Source organism: Zootermopsis nevadensis, unplaced genomic scaffold (assembly GCF_977971745.1).
Source record: "Zootermopsis nevadensis isolate Lab colony 2312 unplaced genomic scaffold, Znev_1.0 Znev_ptg000008l, whole genome shotgun sequence".
NCBI classification, from domain to species: domain Eukaryota; kingdom Metazoa; phylum Arthropoda; class Insecta; order Blattodea; family Termopsidae; genus Zootermopsis; species Zootermopsis nevadensis.
The window spans coordinates 1,476,316-1,491,123 of NW_028259140.1; the positions used below are offsets into that span (position 1 = coordinate 1,476,316).

Here is a 14,808-nt window from a genome sequence, read left to right on the forward strand (position 1 = left end):
ACAGAAGAAGATGAAGGGAAAAAGGAGATGGCAGAACCGACTGGGGTGCGCGACAGATGCCTCTGAGGGCGATTACACAAAACTCTGCCAGACTTTGACACTGATTCGTTGATTCATAGACAAAAACGTTTTACAATCCGAGCTGTTTCCTGTAAAACCGTGCATTCAAGTCACCATTACACATAACTCCGACTCTCAACAAGACGATGGCTACCGGACAAACCTCAGGATCTCCCCTATTTTATGGTTTGCGTCACTCAAAAAGTACAGTTGATGCTTTAATTCCTATTTCAGTATTTCTTCTCCTACTGAGACGCGAGAAGTTGCCCATTTCTCGGACTGTCTCTCTCTCTTGTTACTTTGGTTTTTCTAAAGCCCTTGTCATAGCGCCAGAGCTCCTGAACTGTCAACTCACGCCTCTGCTCTGACGCTGAAGGACTCCCGAGGCGGCTTCACACGAGTTACCGACCACCACGTACTATTACGGCGTCCGAAACCCGTCCTAAACGGAAAGTGTTCCTCTGAACGAAATCATTTTTACCATAACCATAACACACCACTGAAAGTCAAACCCGCCACCTACTACCTGTGTCTGTATAAAACCTTCAAATACGCCCAACCAGTACCCACTCACCCTGAAGATAGCAACTGCAATGTTTGTCGAAACGTTTGATAATTCTGCACAATCGACTAGACTCATCCCCCGAAATCCAAATGACAATAATTACTGTTTGGGCTGTACTTTAACAACCTGAAGACTCAGCGTTGGAACCAAGTCCGGCCATCAGATACGACACACACACACGAACATAACCTCACAAACTACTGACATCCAACTTAATGTTACCCTCGTATTTCTCCTTTGTCTTCCAAGTGGGAATGTCCCAAGAAGTTTTCGGACAAAATTATACAGATTACACACTCGTATCCTAGCAAAACGCACGTCCTCAATTTCGGTATCCGAACGATACGTGAAATCTCAGAGACTCGTGTGAACTCACATTCTGGACCTTACGTTCGTTTTACATCCTCTTGAATCTTAAAGTTTTAAACTGTCACGTGTCAAGGCAGGGCATATTCATTCGTATATCACTGCTCTTAAGTCACGTGACGAAACCTTCAAGTGTTACAAAATGAATGAGCACCAATACGTCTCATACTGGGCACTTAACTCTCTACAGCGTAGGCGTAATATAAGTGAATACAACCGGTCTTGTGCAGAAGATGTAAAAGTTTGCCTTCAAATTTTAGATCATTTGACATTTCCAGCACTTGATACAAAACTGCATTTTTACCTAAAATTGTGCACAAAATTTAATTTAGGGAAGGTTTTAACAGAGCAATGACTGAGAGTCTTCAGAATCTTTTAAATCTTTTAGTGGAACGCCATCTCGATACGTACACGATTCACACAGCAGGGGGGGGGGGGGGGGCATTCAGAAAACCAAGGCACAGTGAACACACGCGGAAACACCGGGTGGCGTCTCCGGTCAAATCTTATTAATCTGTTCCGTGTCGGAAGTTTTAGAAGAGCATTTTGTTTTGTTTCGTATTTCAGTTTGCGGGATGCTGCAGATTGTTAGATTAGAGTGTCAAAAGAGATGGCAGGACAGGATTCTTTTCGCTGATAATGACACACACACACACACATACGTGATGTATAAGGACTGGTTTTAAAAGCAACATGCTGTAACATGGCAAACAGTGCATTTTTTTAAAAAAAATCTGTCTCCTGGTAATGCAATTGCTTCGTCGTCATTTACGAAATGCAAAATAATAATAAGAGTGGGCCCCGATTTCTGGTCCTCCGGAAAGACTTTTGCAACTGTGCCCGGAATTAGGTTAGCGCGGGGCCAGTGTCACAGGAATGTTACAACGAAACTTCTCTCCTTGTTTTGAATCTCCTTCAGCAACAAAGTAAGCTACGCGATGCACATGAGGGCGGTGGCTTCTTCATGGACACTCCTCCACCGGGTCAACTCAAGACCTTAATGTCTGTCCGTAACAGATTTCCTTCCATCTGACAGTGGAGACGCCACACGTGCAACTGGGGGGGGGAGGGGCTGGAACTCAGGACCACAGTAATAATTATAACGTAGGAATAAAGCATTGTGAGATGGGTGGAGCATGTAACACGCAAGGGATATAAGATATATGGATAGGTCTACAGATTTTGTTGGAAAATCTGGAGGAAGAAGACTACTTGGTCGACCTAGAGATAGATGAGAGGATAATATTAATTAGGGTGACACTTTGTCAGCGTCTACAGACGGATATAAACTTCCGGATTTACAAAAATTATATTTTCTTCAATGCAATATGTAAACAGAGGTATTCGGGTTTTGGTGCCGACTGTACGGACATGTACAAGAAACGGTGATTGTAAGTCGTGAGGTGACGTACAAAAGAGAATTTTCAAAGCGCGCAGGAAAACATTCAGATGTGGAAGATGAAGGATGATGCAAGTTGACTATTTCTCGTTGTACCCAGGCGCTCCTTATCCGAGAGACTGAATGTTATCAGCTACAATCACTGCTCAGACTGGGTTCCGCATTTACAGACGCTGTTCCCATGTGGCGTAGTCGTGGTACCTACCATTTAGCTAATGCCACCATAACGAATTATACACACACTTTATCCTATTGGAGGAGTGACCCATTAGCGATCTCATCAGCCCAGTCACGACTTAGAGAATCGTCTTACAAGACAAGTCTTGTGAAACACGAGGGTATCTGATGACATTACACTTCATTCATTGCTGTACAAGGTATCCAGTCCCATAAAATATACAAAATGCCACAGTGCGTCATGCATTTCGTGAAATCAGTGGTCAAACTTAATAGCATCGACTCGGAATACTCAGGAGTAGACTAGAAATAATATTAAAATGGGTGATTTAAAGAAATGGGCTGTGAATTCATCCGGTTGAGGACGTGGACCGATGGCTGGATCTTCTAAACACAGAAATGTACCTAGAAGTTCCTTGGAAGACGGGGAAGTTTTTACTACGTGAACGACTATTACAATCTCAAGGACTTACCACCACATGTTTGATACCATCAGGCGCTCGACTTTCGCGTGACAATTGTTAAGTCCAGCACGTCCTGCTTCTAATACAAACTGCTTTAGAAACCAAGATAATGCTAATTTCATTGCAAAACGAAAACTGAAGTCGATCTGTCTTCCCCTTTTTATAAATTCGAGATAAATCTTAATTTTTTAATCCATGGAACCGAGTCGTTCAGAAGCTGATACACCATGATGAAATCAAAGAATGACGTTTATATGAACAATATATAATATTTTACCCAAATTGTAACTACTGGTTACTGTTTTCAGCCAGATAAATCCAATCCCCATCCTTACACCTTATTTCTTCAAGATACACCGCAAATTCTTACCATAAGAATCGCATACCTCGTCCCTGTGACAAGAAAATACAAGTCGAAGTTCCGATAATTAAAACACATTCGTGATCCACGTGAATCCGTTATCTTTAGTTGGCTAGTGGTAACACTGCACAGGTTTGCATAAGAAAATCTTATTCCGGCTTAGAGCCACTCATTGGACTCAAAGCAGTCGGTTTGTCCCACATGGACTCAAAAACCAAGCAGTCACGTGCATTTTGAAAGCGACGTCAGTAATTGCTGTGGTCGTACTAACGACACATGTCCCCCCCGAAGTGAAGGGGTGTAGTATCCTGTACCCTGGCTTGCCTTGTGAAGGACGCTGAGGTCTGGGCATTGACAAATAAGGAAACTGGGACACGGCGCCTGGCGGGCATCTAAACGTATCACGTGGCATTACCAACAGACAGTCTGAGCCAGCAAGACTCTTTCCCAACCTCAATTTCGTCCCGCAAATAAATTACGATCCCCAAGTTTCGTTACTACAAATAAGTCACCGTGGAGATTTGAACGCCATTTTGGAATACCGTCTCCAAACAGCGTTATTTAGCATTTCAAAGTTCTTAAATTTAATCTTCTGCTTAGAACAGCAATTGTAACACAGCTTTTACGATGAAAAGCGCATTTTTTTCAGAGCCTGACTGACAATTTCTGCTTTTTCAGATAAGGTACATACAACCTCGTCTGAAAACATCGAGCTACGTGCATACACAGGTCGATGTTTGCGAACCTCACACTATGGCCAGAGGGAATCATGAGCTAGGAGGACTGTACGTAGTTCGAAAATTCTGAGGAGGAGGGGGGGGGGCGTGAAGAACAGATTAACAACACCTCTCACGACGAGACGTCAAACCTCCTGTTCAGTACGACTGACACTCAAGAATTTGATATGAAAACTTAAAGATAAAATAAGCAGTTCTGAAACAATCAACGCCCAAACTCACGTGTGAAATATGGAATATGGTTAGCCCAACTTGAGAGCACCAATTATCATGTCAAGTTTCCTCTTCACTCAACAGAATTTCAAGTTGTGGGTCTGAGGTACTGCACTAATGGAATCACCCACAAAATACGAGCATGCGACGGATTTTCATGAAACTTGGTGTGCAACCTAAAGAATATCCCACCTATGTAAATTTCACTTATTACAATCAATAAATATCAGTAATACCAACAATTACACTGGTCCAAATTTTAGAGGTAACAGTGAAATTACTGCCACTGAACCTTTCTTGTAACATAACGTGATTAAAGATCTTTAAAACAAAACTTTATTAACATTTGCATATTCTTCTGTGGGGTAAACACCGTTTAGACTCCGATGACGGAAACCGACAAATCACGGAAATTAAATATGTGACATTTCTTGTGGTGATTTCATAAATATATGTCCATATTCTTCGCTCAAACACTTGTTAGTGTAACAAGTACACTGGCGCCCGTGTTGTTACGCGATGAGTCACGTGAGACATCGTCCTGATAATTGAAGCAGCAAGTACTTCTGAAACGTCCGAAAACTACAACGCAGAAGACATCCAACCACTTCCATAGTCTCTGATGTGAGAATCAGATCGTACTTTCCGGAATAATTAGGAAATTTTTTGCTAACATGTTCCAGAACCGTGCGGATATTACATTTAATCAAAGAAGGGTAAAGGATCCATAGAAATTTGCGAGATTTAACGCGAATTTAGTTCAAGGGCGGGCTGACAGAGGCCACAGACCCACGAGGACCACTAAATCATAAATACTCAGTTAACACTTTGATGGAAGTCCCAACACGAGGGAATCTCGCGGCCAATAAGAACGGCGTCCCTTCAAGATATCCTGCCCGGAATATTTTTTTTAATATTCGCGGTGCTCCGGGCTTACTTATAAACAATGTAGATGTCCATCTCTGCAGTAAGAAAAAGTACGCTGTGTTAAATGGCGAGAAGCCAAAGCCATTACAATAAAACAACTCGCACTGAACTCTCGTTCCAGAATGACAGACTGCAGTGGCGGATCTTTTCTTTCCCCTGTTTTGTCTTCTTCTCCTTCCTTTTCTTAATCGTTCCTTCTTACATTCTTATGTTCCTCATGTTTGTCTTTTCCACATCATTCACTTCAACAGCTTCTTTGTGTTCTTTCCTTTCTTCTTCCTTTAATTTTTTATTGTTTCAGTCCTGAAGATGTAAGAAGTATGTCCCTCCGAAACGCTTATCATTTTCTGCAAACCAGAAGACGAGGAATGTATCTTGGGCAAAGGATTTTATTTTATAGATGAGTGGCCGAACGCCAGCTGACCCGAACGAAGTATATGAACACGTTGTTATGAAAGAGTAGGGAGGTCACTTTTGCGCCAAACCGAGGAGTTGAAGGACCACGTGGTAAATGCATCAGAGTGATTTCAGTCGACAAGTATTGAGTTTATCAGAGCATTTTAATGACTCCAATAACCGGCAGCAGTCTGCAACTTTCTTAATTTACGAACAGAAACTTGTTCACAAGTCAAAATTAGGCCACGACGTTTGGTACTAGACGGCCGGAGGCACTGTCTGACGAAACGCAGGCCCCAAGCGCGGAGGGGGGGGGGGTGTTTGTCAAATGTTGATCACAACGCGTGACGTAATAGTGCCGCGAATTGAAACACTACAGACAGATGGAGAAGGAACGGGATTTGGCCAAAGTTACATCGAAAAAGATTTCTGCTTAAGTCTCTTACACACACAAATGAATGCGCCCCAAAATGTACGTAAAACTCTGCTTCCACAGGACATAAAATGAAGAATTCTACCGCGGTTATCCGAATCACTTTCTGATTATGAAGGCACGAACACGAGGGCAGTGACGTTGTGCACATAAACCTTCGCTAGGTGCACATTCCAAACCACATCGCTAACTAAACCACGGCAAATAGCCGTTTATCTTCACTGCGTATAATAAAACCTAAAAAAAAAGCTGACAGTTGTTGACCTGGTCAAAATATATCCACAGTCTTTCAATGAATCCGATTCAGCGCTGTTGTGTTCAAGATGGACCCAATCCAGAGCAATCAAGATTCTTAAATCACCTGTCATCCATGCCTACGTCTACCAAGTTATCCTTTCGTATAATTTCAATTAAGTTTTATACGCGCTAGATATCGCGGTAAACCCATCGAACTTTCCGTGTTCATATTAATATTTGGTTAAACATTCAGATACTCGTATGTAATTTTATCCATCCTCTTACTTCCGCCTTGATTGGAAATGTCATCGTTAGCACTTTGAGAAATAAAGAAGACTCCTGTTCTAATTTAAAGGAGCCAACACATACGAGCGCGTTTTAAACTTTAGACAGGCGTCTTGCACTCTATAACCCGCGTCCCGACGCGCCTGAACACCGGCGTCTGTAATTCCAGAACAGACTCGGTACAGAAACTTCTGACACTTGTTATGTACCGTACTTCTCAGCTGTGTGAGTTACGACTTGACTAGTTATTACATGTCTTTTTTACAAACAATAACACTTTACTTGAGACCGAAACGTCCTTATAAATGCCTCATGTCTCTTGCTGGGAAGACCGAAGGTTAGGTTCACATGTGCTAACTGTGTCACACCAATGATCACCGCGTTTTCAACACGGACCACAGTATCATTTTGAAAGTCCTTGCGTACTCTAATTAGAGGGCAGACCGAACGCATCTGCGTGCCAGTAATTAGATCCTACGGAGTCCCAGAATCAAGTCTCGGCCCCCCCCACACACACACACACATCGTGATTTTCCTCAATCCCTCCCGAAACACGGTAAATTATACCTTAATCAGACCATAAACACATCATTCTACGTCCTTTAAAATTCATTACTTGTCGTAAGATTTTATATTTTCACGGCGATGTCTTCTGGGCTATAGCGGCTTGTAATCTGCCTCCATAATCGTCCTGATAATGGAAGCAGCAAGTAGCCCCGAAACGTCGATAAACTTATACCAGACTGCAAGGCGCTATAACCCTTAAGACAGCCATCATCATTTTTAGTTAATCATCGTATCACTCGACACTAAGACAGCGTCGTTAAAAAGCCATATGATAAATAAATTAATAAATTAAAGATTTTTTTTATTGACTCAGAAAGAAATAAAAAAGAGCGGATAACGCGATGTGTGGCATAGAGCAATCTCAGTATCACGCCTCAGTGATCCTAATGAGGCACAGTAGCGAAAGGAACATAACACGCATGTCTAGGGGCGGAGGCAAAGCACGAGCGAAGTCAGACATCCAGCAAGCCGTGGTGAGATACCAGCACGTGGGTTGTAGTTTCCGCGCTGTTGAGCACGGCCCGTAGGATTAACAGCTTGTTCATCAGCTCAAACTAATTGAAACGAAATCAAAGGAGCGTGACGTATTTTTTCCCCCCAAGTTCCACTCCAGTCCCGAGACGGTAACTACTTTTACGTAGTGTGACATCCGTCATTCACTGCAAGTGTTGCTTTCTTAACATGCCTTGAGAAAAATCTCGCATTCAACACAAATACATATTATATACGACATAACGAGACATGTTCTCGTTAATCTGTAGTGACCTTGATAAAAACCTAAATAATTTCTGAAATATCCCTTTTTTATACATCACAGTTAATTCAGACCTTAAAATTCAATTCATTATTTATTTTCCTACGCCTTGACGTCTTAAACAAAGAGATGATAAAGTTGCGTCATATTGTGATAAATATATATTTGTTTAAATCTTGTCAGTCTAATCACAATAAAATTCCTATTAAATATTAAAATATTACTATAATTAACATTTAATATATTTTAAATATTTAAATGTTAATTATAGTAATATTTTAATATTTAATAGGAATTTTATTGTGATTAGACTGACAAGATTTAAACAAATATAGTCTTAAACAAAGTAATTTGCTCTTAAGTTTTACCGAAACGTTGGATAACTTTCAACTTTCGACGTGGCTCGTCCCCTAAAACAGCATCTGTACTCCGCTCAAGTCCAACAGCGAAATGTAAAGAGCTCTTTTGATGAATTACTTATTTGCAGTTATCTGCTATCTTCACAGACTGCGAAGTGTGAGCCAAGTGAAGAGAACTAACAGCGTCCGACACAAAGCTGTCTTCAAGTTTTCAGTCATATGACAGATTACGTCAAAATACGACATGCGGAACTGCTAAAGGCAAATAGCTGACATTCTCCAGCGAACGCTCATTAATTCTCCAGAGACAAGATTTACTATCAGGAACTATAATTCTACGATAAAAACATCTGTACCTAATTGTAAAACGTGACGTTGCTAAGTGACTCAAATTGGAGAGACACTGCAAGGCCTAGTATTTGCCCTCAAGAATTATAATTTCGTCCCTTCTGGTCCCTTCCTGCAAAAAAAGTTACGAAGGAATCTGTAAGAGTGTCAGTTTGTTAGTGTTTGCTTGCGCTCATAGATTAAATATTCAAATAGACGCGGAGCATCTGGAAAAACGTTACAGCAACACAAAGAATTTTCATTGCATCTCATGAGAGCTATTCAATTTGCATATCAACCATTTGGATTTTTATTGCAAAGTAGGCTAATTAATATTGCAGTATTTCCTCGATTTTAAGACGCTAAAGACTGTAAGACGGAACCTTGATTTAGTAAAAGTTTTTCCAGCGAAAGAATGCGTACATTACAAAAGAAATATAAAACAGACATAAAAATTTTTTGGTATATTTTGGTTTACTGCTCCACGACTAATGCGACACACATGAAGATTTTCACTGAGCATTATCCACACAACATAATTTTTCGGTATCGATTATTAAAGATCTACCCCGAGTTCAGAAATTTTCAAATGCGAAAACCGTGAGCGTTAAGACGGAGAGAATATTTAAATTTTTTTAAGGGCTACATTAGAAACAAAGACTTAGTGAGGCCAAGAGGAATGGAGATGTATGAGGAATGAAATATCATGAGAATTAGGGTAGAAACGAATAACGACTAGGGATTGAGGCAGAAAGAAACGGATTGACAAAGCTTTTTACGTTAGTTTATAACATATCCAATTAAGCAATCCCGTAATGAGTTCCAGAAGCCAGTAACTTGGTTTGAAAGAACTGGTAACTTCAAGCTGTTAGCAAGTACATCATAACATTGAAAGTACAGTTATTCAGCTGAATTCTTACAACACTAAGTATTTCTTGCCCGATTTATCTCAGCTGTCTCTCAACAAACTGCATAGCCAAGACAATCAACAGCTTATAAAAGCAGAGTTAACAACAAATATGTCATGAATTCCAGACTAGTTTTATTCTGTTTTAAGTTATTTCTCCATACTTCAAGCGTTAGATATTTACAATTCGTAAAGCAACCAGTTACCTGCATACAGATTTTCTTACCAACACCACAGTAATACGTCTTGCCATATTTATTCAATGACGATTCAAATGCATTAAGAATCTGCTCACAAGAACTCACAGGAGAGTGCACGAGGAAGACTCTGTATCACAACATGATTCCAATTGGCTGTATATCCTGGTGGCTATGTTGATGGTACATACACAGAGACGCCAACAAGAAATACACGTTCAGAACTGAAACACAACACACCAAACGCCATTATGACGGCTTGCTAATTTCATTTGCCAACGAGGACCAAAATAAATGCGAAGTCTCCTACAGGGGCGTATGGGGAAGTGGAGGTATAGCTCCATGTATTCTTTGCAGGATTTGAGGTTTTCACGTCGGCGGCGAGACCGACGTTTCAGAGGTGCTTGCTGCCTTCATAAAGGCCATTAGTAATGATGATGGAGGCAGAACGTAACCATCTCTGAAACGTCGGTAGACTTTCACCAGACTACACAGACGTAACAACCCAGAGGATAGTCATCTTGATACTGAGAACCTGAAATCTCACTCAGAGTTTCGCAAACGAGAAGTTGGAAGGATTGTAATGTAATGTAAAAAAAAAAAAAATTACCACTGGAGAGCAGTCCCTTGGCCAGGACATTAACGACTGGAACGGGTTCCTGGAAGAGTGAGGCCGCGTTCAGCACTCGCAGATACGAGACGATGACGACAGTGAAGAGAAACAGCCACGCCGCAAACCACCGAATGTCCGCCTGCCACCACAAACACGCACCTCAGCCCTGACTCCACTCTCTCTTCATTAAGAACGGAACACATTTTGAAAAATTTAATTCTCATAATTTTAAAAAAAAAAAAATTTGCCTTCCTTTCCCAGAAAACCTCGTCTTCGAGACCAACCTGATCCAGCGTTCAATTTCGACCTTTCCTCGAGTATCACAAAGCAATAATTTTGTGAATGTATTTTTTTTATCTCACCGTGGTTCGGATTCCACTTCTTCGTTATCATTCTACAGGCCCGATGGGAGAAGGAGCACTGGCAGAAGTCTGCCGACGTTTCAGAGACAAAGTCAGTACTATCCTCTCATTCACATCTGCGTCTCCGAAGAGGAATCGTCCAAAAGAGTGTACGCATTTTTCAAACGTGTAGGTTATGTGACTTCAAACACCATACAGTAATCAAATTTATGACGTGAAGGGAAGCAGTCGTGGCCTATTACAAGCAGGTAACCCAGCAATCATGTGAAAGATTGAGTAAAACCACCGAAACGTCCAATATTCCGGTAGAGATTGAAGCGTGGGCCCTCGCGAAGAGGAGGTTTGAATGGGGTACATTAAAATTAATCAGACGGTCCATTCCAGGTTGGCTGCTGCGTGAGAAATCTTGTCGTCCCCGAAATGGACGCCCCGGCACAAGATCTTAGACGTAATTCGTGCAGCGGACACTTACCGAGGTACGAGCGGATTTGTAGAACAGCAGAGCGCACACCGCGGACTGCACGCAGCCCACAATCCCCTGAGAAACGTACAGCAGATGTACCGCTGTAAACATGGAAAGGTACTTCCGCTAAGAGTTTCCTACGATCTAACAACAATTTATAACTTCCTATATTTCTATAACAACACGGAACTTCCTCATCGTTATTTGTGACTTCGCATCTCTGTAAGATTTTACGTTTTAAGTCCAAGTATATACAGGGTGATTCAAAGCTCTTGTAAAATACTTAAAGAGGATTGTTCGGAAAATCACATCGAGCAGAAATTGTAAACAACGCGTTTAGTCTTTCCAAATACGCCATAGATTGTAAGTGATGAGTTTCGACTCATTGTGACCATTAACCTGAGTTCTCTACGTAGAAGACTGTGTCCACATGGGTAAAATCATTTGTTTACATGCTTTTGGAGAATCGAATCACTTTTCCTGATAAGATTTAAAAAGCATTTTAATTTCGCGTAAGTTTTTTATGTAACTAAGAATAATTCAAAGAACTTTCACCTTTCCTTCATATACGACTCACCTTCGTTCAAGACCGAATAGGAAACTTGTGTCTGTAATCGAAAAGTCTGCTTATTAAAATCTTCAAAGCTTAGTAAGTAGAAGGAGCAGAGAGACATGTCGAGGAGCGCCAATACCTGGGTGACGAAACGTCAAAATGAATTTCCCTGCTGATACATCGCACACACATCTCCTTAAACAGAACGCGAGATTCAACACCCGCTTTCGGCAGCTAACCCACAATCAGCTATCCTGACTGAGGATTTCAGTCATTATCCTCAAAGTCTACAGGCAAATGCCAGACAACACATAAATCAATGACAGGTTCTTTACGTACTCTTTAACTAAATTATTATCCTATAACCCAACGTTAAATAAATAAACTAGGAATAAATTAGATATAACTGAATCCCGCTATTGGAATTCGTAACGAACCACTTTAATTCGGATATACTTACAAAGCACTATTTCCCTCAAAAACATTTTAATATTATCCCATTACTTCTCGGTCCTCCGAATGGCAAAATGTTGTACGACTTTGTCCTCATCCAAACTACTACTCCTTCAGCTCAAAAGGCAATCTTTAAGTGTAAATTATCTCACACTTAAAGATTAAATTTCCCGTCATCTTGCTACGCACAGTATGGAGTTTAATTGACAGTTCATTATCACAAACGGTTTTTATTTTCAGTAAATATCTATTGAAAACTAATCAGCTAACTTGCACATTTAATTATGATAAAATAATCGAAAGAAAGTTAATTACTCTGAACATAACGAAACATGACGCACTACGGCGTAGTCATATCAAGTTACTAATTTCTGTCGAGGTTCATTCAAAAGGCAGGTACTCACCGCCGACACCACCCCGAGATTGAAGGCGAGCCAAAGCATTGTCCCTTTTGGACCTTCCAGGGCCTTCGACCATCCTGAGACTGGCACACAACCATCAGCGCACTCCAAATCTACCAAGAGCCGAGCGGAAGACATTTGAAATCTATAACATCAATATTGTAACCAGCTTCCGAGGGTTTCGACGTCAAAATACGAACCTAACCTCATCAGACGTCAGAATCTCACGGCGATGAAATGTCAGAGTGGCCTTTTGGGTTGTGACGCCTTGTACTTGTTGTAGGTAGTTACAAAAGGTTTTCTTCAGGAACGTACCGCTTCTGGGTTGACGGTGGCGACACAGCGCTGTGAGTCAGAATACCACAATTGACAACATCCTTCCTCAACTTCATATCGATAATCGTTCTGTGACCAACGCTGTCTCGTATCAAATGGTTATTAGAAAATATTTCCCGGCGGTTAATCGACTAATTCCTTACTTATTTAGCGAAGCTCTACCAACTAAAGAAGTTTACATAACATTTAACTGAGACAGAAAAGTGTTGACGAATAGATAGAAAGCTCGGTTCAGTCCCACTTGAAAATGTCAGAAACCCGAACCAGAATACGGGCGACGTCTCACGGATGTAGCTCTTACATCGTTACCACTAATCCTACTAGATTCTCTACTGTGCCCGGAGATGCATCTGAAGCAGAAATCTGGACGTCGCTAACAGAAAGACGAGACTGCCGCTGGACAATACACTGAACCACTTACGACTTCCGCCGGCCCTCATAATCTTTCCTCCCTAAGCATCCATATTAATCTTACCCTCCAATATCTTACCCCGTATTCCAAAATTTTGCCTGCATTTCCTGTCTCCCATCACATCCTCTTTCAGCTCAGCTCCCTAACAATACCTGGCCGGCCTGTAGAGTCAATGGGCTTCGACGTTGAAATTATCCCAAAATATGCATTGAATTCAGCCATCTCACGTTCAAAAACAAGCCAATGTCTTGAACAGATTCTTTTCAGACACTTATGATTTGTGTTGTACCTTCAAATTGGCATTCAATTTCCAGATATTCAGGGTAAATTCCTATTATAAAATTTCGTGAAAATACGTTTACCGATTTTAAAAGAGTAACGTACAAACCCGTCACAAAATTCACCCCCACAACATACGAGTAGTAACACACGGCTAAGGACAGACGAGCCCAGAGCGCTCTCATCTTTATGAGCATCAAATCGTTCCGATAAAATTACACAACCTCACACATTGGTCCAGGACTTACCTTCAATTCGTCCTTACCTTTAGCTGACAGTTCGATTTGTGCCAGAGGCAAGCCAGAGAGGGCTCAGCACACAACTGATAACACTAATCAAACATGACACAGTTATCTCTGCTGATACTAGACTATCAAACACAGTAGAAATTTATGGAGCACCAATTCCCACACCATTACGGGGCCAGTGGTAACTATATGTACCACGTTCTTTAATAATGAATAACTTTCCATTTAACTCACACAACGTCTTTCGTGCGTTTCGTATGATTCTCAGTTCAAACAGCGATTATTTCCTTAAACAGCGTTAACCATTCGATCTTCGTAATGGTGAAGTGAAGTGTTTTCTTCGCGGTACGGACCGAATTCTTAAATACGATCTGAGTTTCCACGACGACAAATACGGAATTGACCGTCCTCTGGTGTACAGCGCCGTGTAGTGTGGTAGAAGTTTATCGCCGCTTAAGACATCAGTGCTGCGTCCATCTTCAGGGCTAATGATTTAGGCAGCAAGGACCTCAGAAACGTCAGTAAACTTCTATCAGACTACACGGCATTTTGTACCGGCTACGCTGAAGTGCCATTCTGTTGCTCCGTAAGTTCTCTGAGGCAGAACACTGTGCAGGATGCGGCCTGCGGACCAAATGTTGAGCAACGCAGTCCTGTCACAATGTACTGCGTCAATTTGTCTCTCGTTTGTCCGTGTTTCAAATGGTCCATGGCTGCAAACGGTCCGTGTAAGTCAACGTCTTTATAACCTTGTTGGTCAGGACTGAAATAAGGCATAGGACTTCCGATACCGGCCTATCGGCGACGTCCTCACAACGCAGATACATGTTCCGAGACAACAGTTCCATTTACAGTTAATCGTGTTCTAGCAATTTGTCGTTTTATCGCGTAACCATAAACCTAACTCAGGACTCTTGGGTGCCCCTGACAGAACCAAGAAGGTTCGAAAAGAAATCG

The 14,808-nt window shown here is 41.4% G+C and overlaps 1 protein-coding gene across 7 annotated transcripts in view; it reads right to left on the bottom strand.

The window, feature by feature from the left end:
* LOC110837686 (uncharacterized) overlaps nucleotides 1-13,922 on the bottom strand; it is a 33,774-nt gene extending 19,852 nt beyond the window's left edge. The window contains exons 1-7 of one of the 7 annotated variants that reach the window (XM_087344814.1): nucleotides 13,852-13,914; nucleotides 12,782-12,921; nucleotides 12,580-12,689; nucleotides 11,747-11,861; nucleotides 11,179-11,270; nucleotides 10,342-10,483; nucleotides 9,840-9,955 (exon numbers count right to left, since the gene is read on the bottom strand). In XM_087344814.1, coding sequence (XP_087200940.1) covers nucleotides 9,867-9,955; nucleotides 10,342-10,483; nucleotides 11,179-11,270; nucleotides 11,747-11,861; nucleotides 12,580-12,618 — 477 coding nt within the window. In that variant the 5' untranslated portion in view covers nucleotides 12,619-12,689; nucleotides 12,782-12,921; nucleotides 13,852-13,914 and the 3' untranslated portion in view covers nucleotides 9,840-9,866. Of the gene's footprint in view, nucleotides 1-9,394; nucleotides 9,956-10,341; nucleotides 10,484-11,178; nucleotides 11,271-11,746; nucleotides 11,862-12,579; nucleotides 12,922-13,851 lie in introns of those variants that run through there. The other 6 variants (XM_087344813.1, XM_087344811.1, XM_087344816.1 and 3 more) reach the window with 6 other exon arrangements.
* Between the last annotated feature and the right edge of the window lie 886 nt (nucleotides 13,923-14,808).